Source organism: Elgaria multicarinata, chromosome 10 (assembly GCF_023053635.1).
Source record: "Elgaria multicarinata webbii isolate HBS135686 ecotype San Diego chromosome 10, rElgMul1.1.pri, whole genome shotgun sequence".
NCBI lineage: Eukaryota > Metazoa > Chordata > Lepidosauria > Squamata > Anguidae > Elgaria > Elgaria multicarinata.
In genome coordinates this window covers 56751350-56767179 of record NC_086180.1, presented here as the reverse complement: position 1 = coordinate 56767179, position 15830 = coordinate 56751350, and the positions used below count along the sequence as shown (strand labels likewise).

The following is a 15830-nucleotide window of genomic DNA, read 5'->3' as shown; positions in this document are numbered from 1 at the left end:
TTCTCCCGACACCCCCAAGAGCTCCGCAGATAAAATTTATAGCTTCACTCGTCTATACTCCATAGCATCGTATGTATGCATTAACAATTGCACTACAAAAAAAAAAAAACCACCTCAGGAGATAAATCGCTGTTGCTGCTGCTCTTTGCCTAGATTCGAATCAACAAAAATTCGGGTTTATATTCAATGAGGAGCAATCCTGTTGTCATGGAGATGGGGGCCAAATGGCCAGCATGAGCACATTTTATTTATTTATTTACAATATTTCAATACCGCTCCCTATCCGAGGATTTCAGAGCAGTGAACAAATGAGGTGAAAGAATAAAAACGTAACATTTTAAAAGAACAGGTACAGAATAAACCACAGCCGGTTATTCGGGGTTAGCTTCTTGAAACAATAATGTTTTCAGGAGGTACTGAAAACAATAAAATGTTGGCGCCTGCCTGAATTCCAACTGCAGGAGTTCCATACGAAGGGGGGCACCACATTGAAGGCTTTTCTCCTGGTGGACTCCAGTCGGGCCACCAGGAGCATGACCTCAGTGGCCGGGCAAGTTGGTGAGGGAGAAGGCGCTCTCTCAGGTATCCTGGTCCCAAGTTGTTTAGGTCTTTGTACACTAGAACTAGAACCTTAAACCTGGCCTAGTAGAGAACAGGCAACCAGTGCAGTTCCCTCAGCAAAGGAGTTACATGTTGGAAAGGGGGAGATCCTGACAACAGCCAAGCTGCTGCATTCTGCACTAGCTCCAGCTTCTGGAGCAGCTTTAAGGGCAGCCCCACATAGAGTACATGTGTCCAAGGAACTACAGATAGATGGAGACCATTTTCATAAGTTAACTGTATTTTACTGGATAAAAAAGCAGACAGTGAAAGTACTGGATAATTCAGTTGTGTGTCCTCTGCACAGGAACACACGTATATGAAAATTCTGTACCGAAGTAATCCAAACTGAACACCGCGAAAAGCTGAATGCTGTGACCTGAATTAATTGTGCACATTTTGTATATTTCACATAACTTAGTTCACTTCTGCAGGGCAAAGCAAGGGTGATGCATATCGCTGAAGCTCTAATCATTGGAAAGTTGATTCAGCCACCCACTCTGACTTCTGCAGTTTTATGAGGTAGTGCCCACGCCCTTGCAAACATATCCCAAAATCATAAGGATTAGAAATGTGTTTAGTTAAAAAGTAAGACCTGAGAGAATAAGGAAACTGAGTTCTTCACAAAATAGCTGTACTTGCACAGAATACAAAATTCATAGTCTGAATACATATGCACACACATGGGTCTAGTGTGTGGTATGTGTAACCCAGTTTTTCAAAGGGAAGTGAAAAGTCACAGGAACCCCCTGACATCAGATTATAATACATGATCTAGGCTGCAATCCTATGTTCACTTACCAGGGAGTAAGTACCACTTAACTACACGGAATTACTTCTGAGGAGACAGATACAGGATTGCACTATAAATCAATTGAAATGAATATCATCCATTCAATTGGTCCATAAAACATTAACATAGTTGTGCCTTAGGCTTAAGGAGAATCTGATCATTGTGCATTGTCATTTGTGTTCCTTTTGTACAGATATTGGCAGGTGATCCTTCTAGCTAGCTTCCTTAAAGTATTTTGGTGTGCTCATGTGGAAGTGATGATTCATCTCATAATTGTGTCCTCCTTTGTAGGATCCAAATCTATGCAAAAAGAATAATGTGTTAGTATGATTATTTGATACACTAACAACACTTTCCTAATCATGCAGCTTTTAAATATAATACTTCATTAGTAGCAGCTGAGGATAAATGTTTTGGAAACTAGATTATTTAATTTGATTTCCCCCCTCAATAATCTAGTATTAATTGTTGCAGGCTTTCCGTACAGACACACTTCTGACATTGTACACTTACTTGGGACTAATGCTGCAATCCTATAGACTATACACAGTTATCTGGGAGTCCCATTGGACTCAGTGGGGTTTGCTTCTGAACAGGCATGTATAGGACTGCACTGTTAGCCTCACTTAATTAAGTGGACTCTATGCCTGAGTAAACATGCATATCATAATGCTATATGTCTCACTGACTTCAATTAGACTCACACATGAAAGCTAACTACAAAACTACAAGATATGCTTTTCTATATTTCTTTACCATATTCCCCTTGATATAAATAGCATTACAAAAAGGGAAGTTTGACACCAAATCATAGGTACAGGTGGCTAAATTGTATTGATTTATTTCTCATCTTTCATTTTCATAAAACTCAGATTGCAATTCCCAAGTTACTTAGCTGAAAAACCCCCACTATGTTTTATTTTTAAAATACACTAACCTTGAATTGAAGTGCATTTCCTTTGAAACTTCACTGGGATCAATGGTGATCTTGTCATTGTCAGCATAATTAGTTGGGTCATCTGGGATTCTAAATTTTGCCATTTGCAGTTCAGAATCACTCAGATGAGCATGAGAAATTCGAGCATAACCCAACCTGCCATAAATGCATATTTTGTTCAATGAAGTGAAACATCCCATTAATCCATTATAATTTTTCACTCATTCAAGATTCCCAAACTAGTATCTGGATTTTGTCACTGTGTGTCATCCTATATGTTACATTGAGATGATCTGAAACCTGCCCAGTGCCTAACACTGGAGTCACTGGTATCTGCTCTAGGTGAAGATGTTATACTCTTTTCTTTAGACATCGGTTCGATTCACACATAATGGCACAAAATGTGAGGGCCAAGCAGGAGTTACTTTTTTTCTTCAAATAAATTTCTATGCCACTTTTCTTTTCTTTCTTTTTTAAAAAATGGAGGTTAAACAAATTAACCCAACAATCGAACATAGCTTGTTGTTGGGTTAACTCCTGGTTATTTAACCACTAAACCCAGAGTTCCAGGTTCAGATATCACGATAACAACCCAGGAATTGGAATGCATGGGAGGCAGTTCACTTGCTGCCACTCAGCTCCAATAATTCTTGGGTGAAACATCCTAGGAATTGTCATTACTTGCAAACTGGCTCACAGAAGTGACTGGGTCATAGAAGTAAGCCCTTTATTGGCCAGAATAATTTGCTAGGATCCTGATTATGCAAGGGGAAGATATCTCAAAGCATGAGCAAATCGTTAAACATACAGCATGAAGACAAATCTCTACCAAATTGGATTAGTGATATCCACTAATGCCATGACAGAGCAAACTACAGCAATGATACTCAGTTCAATTGTGTTCAATTGTGGTAGAGACTTCAGCAGGATCTACACTACTGCTTTAAAGCACTTTATAACAGTGTTGACAACTGTTGAGGCCCAGGACACACTGCATATACAGTTTTCAAAACGTTTTCAAACTGCTTTAAAGCGCTTTAAAAGCAGTAGTGTAGATCATGTAGTTCATGTCTTGACTTCCTATACCCAGCACAGTATCTGCTCCCACTGTATACCTCTTCCTTAATCCTGACTGCCATGTATTCATATGATACTGTTTATATATCTGCAGTTTTTATGTATGCACTGTTTATATGTATTGAAATGGAGGCATACGAAGACCTTAGCAACAGTAGAGAAAGGGGCTGTAGACAAATAATTAAAGTACCTATTAACATACCTTATTAATCCACGATACATTATATAACTGCACCATCTGTCATTATCTGTGCTGTCAATATCCTAAGCAGAGATAAAAATAAATGGAAGAAAAATTGTTAAAAACCAAGTGTTATCAGATTCAACAAACATATCTTTGATGATATTCTTTCAGATGCCTAAAGCAAAGCTAAAATTTCCTAAAAATGCAGATATCTAAGGAATGGGGTTACAGCATTGCCTTTTATTATTTTATTTTTAAATATTAGCTTGTGGAAGTAAATAAAGGATATTGGTTTTGCAGATGTGAGAGTAGAGGCTGGTTCAAAAGGGCTTTTCACATCAGAGCCATCTCTTTGGTCATGTAGATTCTTGCATATGAATAGAGAAATGCATTAACTTTGAAGTAGACATAGGGCTGGTACCAATTTCCATGATGATGGCAGCACTATTTCCAGAAATGTGGAGGGAAAGGCACCCTAGATCAATAGCAAAGGAGGAGGCAAACTCTGGTGCTCAGGACAGAAGTAAATTTATTATGCTCAATGTGTTTCAGAGGGATTCCCTTCTGCTTCAGGAGCTGTTTTATATTCTTTCTGAATTTCCTGGTCTCCAAGAAGAACAATATTTTCTTCTTCATCGAGTGCTGTAAACACGGTTTTTTAACCTCAAAAACCAGTGTTTACAGCACTTGATAAAGAAGAAAATATTTTTGTTCTTGGAGACCAGGAAATTCAACGGTAATATAAAACAGCTCCTGAAGCAGGAGGGAATCCCTCCGAAACGCGTTGAGCATAATAAATTTACTTCTGTCTTGAGCACCAGAGTTTGCCCCCTCCTTTGATATAGCACTATTTCTAGAGCCACAACTATAGGAACTGATGTTATTTCATGAACTGCTTGTAGAACTGGGGGAAAGCTAAGAGTGGGAAGTGGCAAGCATTAGGGCTTGGAGGAAACTGTTGATGATGGATGTTTCCAGACAAAGCTTTTATCTCACCATCATCCTACCTCATTCACAGAAATTTACAGTGGGTCCAAAGTGTCTTTTACTCATAGTCCTCCCATGTTTTCCCATTACATCTTCCAACTTTTTCCTTACCACTGAAAATTTCTTATGGAAAAACAGATGGAATATCTGCACAAAGACTTCTAAGTAATACCTCTAGGAGACCTCTGTCTGGAAATACCCATAGTGTTGCTTAAGATGTAGGAACAAAAGTTTTCATAGACAGCATGTGGATCTGGGACTTGGAGCTGTCTATATGGCTTAGTTGCCCCATGGTGGCTGCACAGTGCAGCTGCGCCGGTTATACGATGCAGCCACCAACTCACAGCCACTGCAGGGCTTCTACACACTAAAAGAATCAGGGACTTACACTGACATTTTTCTTCAAAGCAAGGTCACCACAGCCCTTCTGCCAGGTGAGGGGGCATTCCGGGATGGATAGTGACCCTTGATTGGTCACCAGAAGCCGGGCAGAGGGTAGGTTCGGCAAGATGGCTGCTGGAAAGTTCATGCTGCCTCTGCCATCAAGATTATCTGCCGCCACCCGGCAACAGTGAAACTGTAGAGTTTAATGGCAAAGCGGAGGCATGAAGGCAGGGCCAAAGTTTTAAAACCTGAGATGTTTTGAATTTTTGTCCCAGATATACATGATGTCTAGGAAAGGAAACCAGCCAAGGAAGAAACATGAGCTGAAAATTCAGTTAGATCCTGAGTTGAAAGGAGTGGCATAAACACAAGAGTGCTGTAAACCTGGTTGCCTCAATGAGGCCTGAGCTTGCTAATTTGGAAGTCAATCAGGATGTGACTGAGTATTTGTGGCTGCAAGTGGGTGAATGAAAGGGGGGAAAGGATGAGCTCCCTGCTCTTGTGAACTCCAGACACTTCTAGTTGACACGTTATGTTTCTCCATGGAAGTTTGTGCCTGAGGCTGCAATTCTATACCCCCTTCCCCCCTTCTGGGTAGTCATTTGTAAGATTGTGCTGTAAAGACTGGCAACCAGGGGCCAGATGCAAAATGGGGCAGGGTTCCTGCACTTTTAATAGTCTATGTAGAAGGCGGAATTTCAGCATGTGTCATTTGTCATGCAACTACACCTCTGAAATCCCCTCTTCTTCACAACTAAAATACAGGAGTCCTGTCCCATTTTGCATCCAGCTACTCTAACATATAGGAAGTAACATATAGTGTGTAATAGGAGGGAGGGTAGATATTGAGTATTTCTATACCAAAAGAAAACCCAGCATCTGTACTGCAGCTTTCTGGCTTCTGTTTTCATCCCACAATCACATGTTCTCCCTTTACACATACTTTCTCCCTCCCTCCCTTTTTTCCCCTTTCATCAAGAGTTCTGTATGAACCGCCCAGAGAGCTTCGGCTATTGGAGTTATAAAAATGTAATAAATAAATAAATAAATAAATGTTTCATTGATACAGCCACAAGATGGCGCAGGTCTGCCTCGTTCTTATGCTGCTTCTTATGATGGTTTTCTTCTTTCCATGCTGAAACAGAATGGGGATCTGTTTGTTACCACATTTTTTCCGTTATCAGTTATCACCTAGAAATCATGAGGCAGACAGGGAAGGACTGACCAGAAAACTTTTGTGAGTGGCCAGTTATGAACCTGCTCTAAACAGCACGTTTAGAGGAGCTCATTATGCATCAATCTGAACTTTTAAAGAGCTGACCTTGACACCTTTCATCCATGCACACAGAATTTCATTTAGTTTACTAGTTCAGACATAAACATATGTCGGTGCCACCAATATAGTTATTGATTTTGGCTTGTTTTTTTGTTTGTTTAACCTTAACTCTAATACCTTAACATTGCCATTTTCAATTAATTGCAAGTAATCTCTGGAACCAGGAGCTGAAGTGATGTATCCTAGAAACCCAACCTGATTGGAGCTCATCTTCAACAGATCAGAAACAGCTTGTGCTTGGAGCTTTCTGTCCAAGTCTTCTCTGCAAAAATAAATAAATAATAATAATAGATGACTTTTTTAAAAGTCTTCTTTCTAGAAAAATCATGATATACAATGGAGAGCATATATCTTGGCTAACACCAGCAGCAATCCATGACTTTTCTTATTGATCACATTTGTCTGCCAGCCTTTCTCTAAAGATCTCAAAATTTCACCCATGGGGTATGTGTTATCGTTTTATATCCTTATTGCGTTCATGTGAGGTCGGCCAGGCTGAAAACATGTCCAAGACCATCCAGTGATCTTCATGTCTGAGTACAGATTTGTGAACCGCCCAGAGAGCTCCAGCTATTGGGCGGTATAGAAATGTAATAAATAAATAAATAAATAAATAAAATAAAAACAGCTCTCCACCATCTAAGTCCAACGCTCTATCCATTTTAATCATGAACAAACACCATTAGCCTCAATACCTCAATCATAAGCACTTTCAGGATAATTTTGTCATAAGACACTGAATAAAGTGAAAACAAAATAAAATGGAGCTTATTTGTCTAGTAAGCAAAGCAAAAGGAATCAGTTCACAGCTTTAATCACTAATGAAGTGCTGAAATTTATGCATTAGTATTCACCAACTTGATGCCCTCCAGATGGTTGGACAGACTACAATTCCCATAATCTCCAGCCAGCATGGCCAATGGCCATGCAATCTGGGGAGAATGGAAATTGTAATGCAACATATCTGGAGGGCACCACATTGGGGAAGGCTGCATTAATCAATCATATGGCTCACCAGAACATACAGCAAACCTGAGTCCCTAAACACTATCCTCTATTTCTTTTAGTCTATTTTGCCTATTTTCACTTCACTATTGTTTTTATCAACTATTCAATGAACATGGCACCAGGTTACTTATTCTCATCATCAGTATTGGGTGATATCTATCCATTACCTATATCAAAATATTTTCTCAGATGTGGCTGAAACAAAAACAAAAATAATACGACTCTACTGCTTAGATTATACACTTTCATTTTCTGTCCATGCAAGTGATTTTCATACATACTCTTCATTCCCAAAATGAGCAACCACAAAATCCACCAGTTTTCCTGTGAAATTCACAGTCATGGAGATGGCTGGTGCTATCTCTCCCTCTGGGGAAGGGAGAAGATGATGTCTGGATTTCACAATCGGGTACCTTGACAGAACCATCATCCTGCAATATAAAATGGATTAAATGGAGAGGAGGAGGATCATGTAAGCAGCTTTGGGTTCCTTGAAAGAAGAAAAAAGTCAGGATAAAATAAATAAATAAATAATGTTGCAGGACTAAAGAAAAGAAAAGTGGGGAAAACGTGGAATGATTGTGCATTATGCTCTGGAAAAGGCTACATTCCATGACGTCATGGGGAAAACATCTAGAAGATTAAGTTGAATTTTTCCTCAACGCTGGTGAATGATGGGACAGAATCCACCACCATAGAAGGTGGCAGCAGGCTCTCTTAGGGGGCATACGGCAGGCAGCGTACCCACAGTTCTCACCTCCAACATTTTGCTGCCACCTCCCAGCATCTGCTATCTGAGATGACTGCCTCACTTTGCCGAATGGTAGGGTCGGCCCTGCCTTCAATCCCTAGACAAGTAGCTGGGGTGTGTGTGTCACAAGCCACCACCATCTCTATCTGTTACCTTATGTAAAGCCTAGAGAGTCCCTTCACTTCATACAACAGAAGAGCATTCCCATTGCAATACATAAAATGTCAGCATCTTCAATTGCCTATGGTGCCTCTGTAACCAAATGAGTCACTCACCCCCAAGTATGATCCCGGGTACTTGGGCCAAAATCTGTATAAAAACCAAGTTTTTCTCCTAACCACATGGTTGGATCATTGTTGCCAATGAATGGCTTTGAGGCATCACTCTCCACAATAGTGATAAAATCTGCACCTGAGAGACAAAAATGATTTGAAAAGTTGTAACCATGTTAATAAATCTTCAGTAAGCCATTTCCCTTTAGGTGAAAATTAAGGCTAGACTATAACAATTTGGGAGTCTGACTGTTTAATTTGCTTCCCATTAGAAGAACATTGAAGTACATTATTTGCCCTTCCATCTCTGCATTGGCTCATGGATTTTAATATGCAAAGGAAAAACATTCTGAGTTGGACCCAGACTTTGTCATTCTTAGAGTAAACCCACTGAAATAAATGAAACATTAGTGATGAGTAACACAAGCCCCATTTATTTCAGTGGGTCTGCTCTAAGAATAACTGAGGCTGGTTCCACCAAACATCAGCAATGCTAGTTTATGTGAAGGGTAATGGAAGTTTTAATAGGAAAAATCAATATTGCCATGATTTAGTTTACGCAAATGACTTCCTCGAGTTCAGTACAAACTTGCCTTTGAAAATGGACACAGCATTATAATTTTATTTATTTAAAATATTTATAGGCTGCCTTTCATTAATTATAGTAATTAATAAACTACACCAATAGCATTTGTATGTTACTTCAGAGTGTTAACATACATTCAATAATCCTTACAAGAACTCAGTACAATAATTCAACATTATCTGCTGTATTATTCCCATATCATCTGAAATGGAAGGGAACACAGCTCGATGGAAGAGTACACGCTTTGCATGCAGAAAGTCCTAGGTTTCAGCCCTGGCATTTCAAGTTAAATGGATCAGGTAGCAGGTCATAAAAAAGAAGTCTGACTGGGACTTTGAGTGTCATCAGATTAGTGGATTTTTGCATTTCCCTACCATCGCTATGGCCTCCTGCTGCTGTCCCAAAATAGTGACAGTCTCTTTACATGGGGGGTGGAGGGAGAAAGAAGCCACAGCAACGACCATGTGGCCCATTCAAGGGGCATTTTCCTGTACACAGCAGAAAATGGCGGCACATTCCATAAAAAAAAAACAGATTAAAGGGGGTCTATTTTGTGATGGAAAGACAAGCAGAAGAAGCAGGGGGGAGACGTGGGAGGCGGACATCGTCGTCTAAAGCATGCGTGAACATCCGTAAGTGGGCAGTAGCAAGCGTGCCATGAACCACTCATCTGATGACACTCTTTGATGAGCCACTGTCAGTCAAAGTAGACAATCATGGGCTTGATGGAACAATAGTCTGACCTGGCATAAGGCTGTTTTCTTTGTTCCTATGACACCATTTGATAGCTGATGATTGGCTGGAGGTAGTTCCCATTGCAGAACCAAATAATGGGCAATAACTTCCATTGCTACTAATAACTCATATTTCCTAACAGAAGAAGTTCCCTTTCCCTCTGTCACCAACGGAAGAGCCTTCTACTGTGCAATGGAGGAACCATACGGTGCACAATTTACTGTTGTTGAAAGTACCTGTTTGATTTAGCAGAATGGCTGATTGCGCTAGGTTAGACCATCCATTATTATCATAGCCAAACCTGAATGGCCAAATCAAGGCCGAGAAGTCTTTCTTTGGAAGCTATAGAGAATGTGAAAAGAAAAAAAGAAACATGCTATTGGGTTCTTTTCATAGCATTTAACTAAAATAATCGTATTACCTCTCAGTAACCAAAGAACACAAAGTGGCTGATAGCATTATAGATGCTGGTAGAATTTGTAAAAGCATAATACGTGTCCAAAAAGGTAATAGGAAGGTAACGGGACAAGTTCACACAAAATGAAAGAATTAGCCCCAATTCTCATTAGAAAGTGTGAATATGAGCAGGTGGGCTATTTTTTAAGAAATGTTTGAAAATTCCTGAATTTGCAACCACTTTTTAGGGCAGAAAATTAAGCATTTTGAAATGCACATTTCCACCACCACCACCAAACACCCCCACACACATTTTCACACTTTAGTTCATGGGGGTGAGGGAGTGTGCACGTTTGAAAAATACCAACAGAAATTAGCACTTTTCCCATTCAAATGTGTACTTTTCCTGTTTGAACAAGCAAAAAAAAACACCAGGTTGAAACTGAAAGTGGGAGCGAGCAGAAATAGGCTTCAAAGAGCATCTCTACATGAAGGAAAGAACCAGCCCCCTAACAGGCATTCCCCCCCCCCCCCAGCTTGTCCAAGTTCACTGCAGGCTCCGATGATTTGTAATTGAAACCTTCCCGTCTGGCCAACATTTCATAAACCTCAAGGAAACAGTGTCATCTAGTGGCAGAACTAATCCTACTATTATTTTAGATACCAGATTAACTCTGTGTGCGTGTGTTAGAGAGATTTCCAGAAGAAGGCACGAGAGACTTCCTGGAGGTTGACAGTATCATGTAATGTACACACAAATTTCCGTGAATGGCCAATTAAGAGTGTGCAATAAATTGCTCATGTAGAGAAGCTTAAAGAGATTTTTAGAAAATTTAGACATGCTCAGAAAACCACTGCTTCACTTGTCCCTGATTCTCATCCCAAACTGTAAATAAGCCAAAAAAACATGTAACTGCATTTCTATACATTCATCCTGTGCTGCTTTTGTATCTCCCTCTCCTATTGACTTCTCCACTGTAACCCCTTGGAGGCAGGGAACTGTCTTGTTTGTTTGTAAAAATCTGTGAAGTATCATATACACTGTTAATGAGATATAAATAAGAAAAAATAAGGGGAGAATCAAAACAGGAACTTCTTCCACAAAATATGACCTAATCCTTGTGCAAATTTAGGGGAATTAACATATTTTAAATTATTGCAGATAATCTGTCTATGTGCTGGTTCATCCATCCATATATGTATCACTTGATTTCTCATCACTTGATGGTTTGAGGTTGAATATGTGAACTGGCTCCATTGAAAGGCACTGCATATTGAAGTCTTGCAGAACTCGGAACTGTGATTAATATGTACAATTAAAGCTTCACAGATGATAAGTATTGAATACAGTTCCATTCACTCCATCCCAAAATATTACTTCTGCATTACTGGATGCACATGAGGATGTACTATAAAACATAAAACATTAAAATAGATACAGAAGAAGCAAATTACTTACTCCGTGGCCTAGTTTTTTCTCATAAACTTTATATCGCAATCCTAATCCCAATAAGCCTACACCTACAAACAGCCACAAAACTAGAAACAGAAGGGAGAGAGAGAGAGAGAGAAATGAACATGACATGTTAATATTAAGGGAGCATGATAAGAAACTGATTTCAAAAAAAATATAAAGCTTACCAAAAAACGCAGGGCTCAGCAGCATGACAGGAATTTAACATAGCAGAATTTTTGTAATACAATAAACAAGACAGCCTATGTGATGTAGTGATGAGAGTGTTGGACTGGGAACTGGGTTCAAGTCCCACTCAGCCATGTAACTCACTGGATGACTTTGGCCCAGTCACTGACTCATCCTAACCTACTCTACATGATTGTTATGAGGATAAAATGGAGGAGGAGGATCATGTACACCACCTGGGGCCCCTTGGAGGAAAGGTGGGTTATAAATGTAACCAAAAAGAAAAAAGAAATAACAAGACAGATTTTTGCAGAGGCAGTATTGCACCCCTTCCCTCCTCTCTTCCTTTTCTCTATTGCTTCAAACTGTAGAATGGTCTCTGATATTGTTACACTTACCCTACCTCTCTGAGCAGTGAGAAGTTTCGGGGTGCAGAACTTACCAACATTTGTTTGAAAGAGGATGCTGGAGGCTTATTGATGTTTTGTAATGTTTGCATTTATTTACAAATATACAGGGTCAGCATAGGTTGAGAGGCACAGCTCAGGCACTCCAACAGACATCCAAAGTCCAGTGCTTGCACATCAGGTCTTGAGAGAGAGACCCAATACCCCCAAAATGCTGTTAACTTACAGAGAGCATCTCTGCTTTAAGGGAAATTGCATTGTTTACCCAGGGCTGTTGTGCTTCCTGGTTTTTTGGTGCAACTGATATGGGCTGCATGGGCTGCATTAGACAGGAGGAGAGGGGTGACAAGGGGGAAGTTTTCTGCTGTTCCCCCAGGGCTCCTTTAAACAGCAGCCATGTTTCGATACAACGCCTCCATCCATGACATGTGTGCAAAGGAGAGGGGAGGGGGAGAGTCATGTGCTATAAGTCTGCAACCCTCGGCACACTTCCTTGGGAGTAAGTCCCATTGAACACAATGGGACTTACTTCTGTGTAGACACATGGGGAACTACTAGCACAAACTAACAGAAAGAAGAAAAAATGAAGAAGAATCATAAGCACAACTTTAATCTAGCATAATGAAGGGTCTCCCTTACTTGGGAGTAAGCCAGATCCATCTCCTTTTGATGCAAGGAGGCATTTTACCTTCTTCTCCTTCCGATAGCAAGGAAAGTCTTTCCTCAGCAAGTTTATAGTGCAATGTCAGCTTTACTCACTGCTGATATCCCGCCATTAGGAGTTTATTCCAGCTTATCTATGGGTGTGGTGTTTTTTTTTAAAAAAGGAATACCACAGGAAACATCCTGTTTGTTTACAGCATCATGTAACCCACCCGGAAACATCCGTGAGTGGCCAGTCATAAGCATGCTATAAAAAGCTCATTTAAAGAAGCCCAGAGTCCAAATGAAGCTCGCTCATCTCTGTGCTTTTCTCTGTCTCAAACTGTGATCACTATTGTTTTTGGTTTTTGATATACAGACACCTAGATTGCAACATACACAACCAAGGGTGGGAAGGGGACAGGCATGCCCTTTAGCCAAAACAGCTCTCACTTTCCAGAGGAGTCTCCAGGTTATAGCCAACATTTACAACTACATTTGCTTTTAAAGTTATTTCCTGGCAATTTAGCCAGTAAACTACCAAACAAAGTGAGATACTTAGCCATTTTTCCAGGGCCATGAAAAGGGGTCTCTACACTCTAGCACTACTACATGGTCTATTAACCCTGCCCAGTGAAAAGAAAAGAAAACCCTCTGGTAATATTTTCTTTTGTGCAAGCCTTTAGAAACTGACATAAATCACTATACTCTTCTCACTAATTTGCTTTTTGTAGCTAGATCTAACTCTTCTTCTTTGAATTAATTTAGGTGTTTTGGTCCTGAAAGTGTAAGTTTTAAGGAAAGGGGAGAAAACAGTAAAGTACGGGCACAATCCTATGCATGTTCTGACAGAAAGAAGTCTTACAACTCCCAGCATTCTTAGCTAGGCATGCTGACTGAGGGATTCTGGGAGTTCTAGAACTTTTTTTTCTATCTAAACATGCAGAGGATTGCACCCTAAATGTAGAAATTATTTTTCCACACACATATGAGGGTATGAGTCCAAAACTCTGAAGTCTAGATTTTTGGCTTAAAAGCACATGTTCACCTGTAATAACTGGGTTATTGCCACATTAGCACGACTTTGCAACTGCATCGTGTCTGTTCATAAGTTCAAAGCACTAAACTTTTGGACAGATAAACAAGCATAATGAAGTTGCAAAGATATTAATGGGGCAATAATCCAGTTATTACAGGTGACCATGCATTCTTTAGGGAGAATTCTAGACTGCGTTGTCTAAACATTAGTCTAACAGTTTATTTACACCTAAATACCTGAACACATTCCCAGGCTCTGCACAGTTAATGCTCTGTAAGTCAGTTGATGTTTGTTTTTAGGAATGAAGGAAATGCATACTTACATAACTTGATGTATTTTTCACTTTGTTTGAAGAGGGGCTTATGACTATTTGTTATTCCAAATAGACAGTGAAGATCTTTCCTGCAATCAACTAGTGTGCCTATGACAATAAACAGCATGATAATCCCTGTAATGAAAACAATGCAGACTTGTTTCTATATGATTGGTGGATTAAAAAAACTTGCATACATGAAGCCAAATAAATATTCTAATTCAAAGACATCATAAATCTGCTACCTTGCTAATACATAGTAGTTGAAAAGTAAAGTTTAGAGATGTGCAAAGCTCATCCTCATTTAGTACTCATACACTAAAGCAAAAAATGTGAACAGCAGGATGAGACGGGCATCTTGAAAAAGAAGCTTCTTTTTCGGGGTCTCAAAGAGTAACCCCGGCCATGCAAACTACACGTGGATTCTACGATTCTGTCTCCTTCTATTGTTGTTAGAAAAGGGGACTCACAATGAGATCCAAGTATGGATAATGAGATTTAGACATGAACTGGATAAACAGTAGTTCTCCTTCAACACTTAGGCCAGATCTGCACCAAGCAGGATATAGCGCTATGAAAGCGGTATGAAAGCAGTATATAAAAGGCAGGAGCCACACTACTACTTTATAGCGGTACTGAAGTGCACTGACAACTGTTGGGGCCCATTGACACATACCATAGACCTCTTTCATAGTGCTCTATCCTGCTTGCTGTGGCTCCTGCCTCTTATATACCGCTTTCATGCAGCTTTCATAGTACTATTTCCTGCTTGGTGTAGATCTGGCCTTAGTTTCATGAACATGCAGGACTGGATACTTGTTCTGTTTTCTAAAGTCTACTGGATAAAATCTCATCCTGAACTGCTTAATGGCTGCATTCCTATACCCATTTACCTGGGAGTAAGTCCCACTGAACTGCGTAGACATGCCTAGGATTGTTCCATCCATCTTTTTCGTTCTCCCACAGGAGAATACAAAGCATAAGTATTTTTTCTGGAAACACTTATTCATAACTTCTAAGTCTTACATTCATACAACCCTGAAAGGGGGGAAAAAACAGCCTCTGTGACTTATTGGATGCTTTTAAATGTTGGGTTTCAATTAAGTGGGGCAAGCAAATAGGAAAGGATTGTGAACCTGTTCTAAACTACAATTTACAGCTGTCAGAGATCAAACAAAGCAAAGTTGATGACTTCTCCTGATTAAGAAGGGCAAACATACCCAAAAGAATGTGGGAGCTTTCTCTAGCATAAATTCCACCGGGCACAAATTTATAAGCTGTACACCACACACAGAAGAATACTTCTAGCACGAACGTGAGCATGGCTGCACTCATGACTTTTCCAGGATGTAAACAGCTAGCAAAGCATCCAGCCATGCGAGGCCACATGCACATTGTAAAGACAGCAAGGAAGTCACCAGCAATGGCTGCATACCATGTTTGTAAGCCAAGCAGACCAGCTGCTCCTGCTGCACCTATAAAGAAACCAACAAAAATGATGTTCTTATTATGTTGTCATGGGAAATTACTGTTTATTTCTGCTCTGACTGAATTACTGTAATGTGCTCTATGTGGGGCTGCCCTTAAGGCTGGTCCTGAAGCTGTAGCTAGTGCAGAATGCATCAGTGTGGCTGTTGCCAGGAACTCCCCCCTTTCAGCATGCAACTCCTTTGCTGAGGGAGCTGCACTGGATGCCTATTTTCTACCTGGCAAGGTTGAAGGTTTTGGTACTAGGCCAGAT

The 15830-nt window shown here is 40.1% G+C and overlaps 1 protein-coding gene across 1 annotated transcript in view; it reads right to left on the bottom strand.

Annotated features, from left to right (window-relative positions):
* Positions 1 to 1493: 1493 nt before the first annotated feature.
* CWH43 (cell wall biogenesis 43 C-terminal homolog) overlaps positions 1494 to 15830 on the bottom strand; it is a 29158-nt gene continuing 14821 nt past the window's right edge. Inside the window, exons 7-16 of the mRNA XM_063135538.1 lie at positions 15310 to 15564; positions 14099 to 14224; positions 11506 to 11585; positions 9887 to 9992; positions 8333 to 8468; positions 7588 to 7737; positions 6416 to 6560; positions 3610 to 3671; positions 2331 to 2486; positions 1494 to 1693 (exon numbers count right to left, since the gene is read on the bottom strand). Coding sequence (XP_062991608.1) covers positions 1606 to 1693; positions 2331 to 2486; positions 3610 to 3671; positions 6416 to 6560; positions 7588 to 7737; positions 8333 to 8468; positions 9887 to 9992; positions 11506 to 11585; positions 14099 to 14224; positions 15310 to 15564 — 1304 coding nt within the window. The 3' untranslated portion in view covers positions 1494 to 1605. The remainder of the gene's footprint in view (positions 1694 to 2330; positions 2487 to 3609; positions 3672 to 6415; positions 6561 to 7587; positions 7738 to 8332; positions 8469 to 9886; positions 9993 to 11505; positions 11586 to 14098; positions 14225 to 15309; positions 15565 to 15830) is intronic.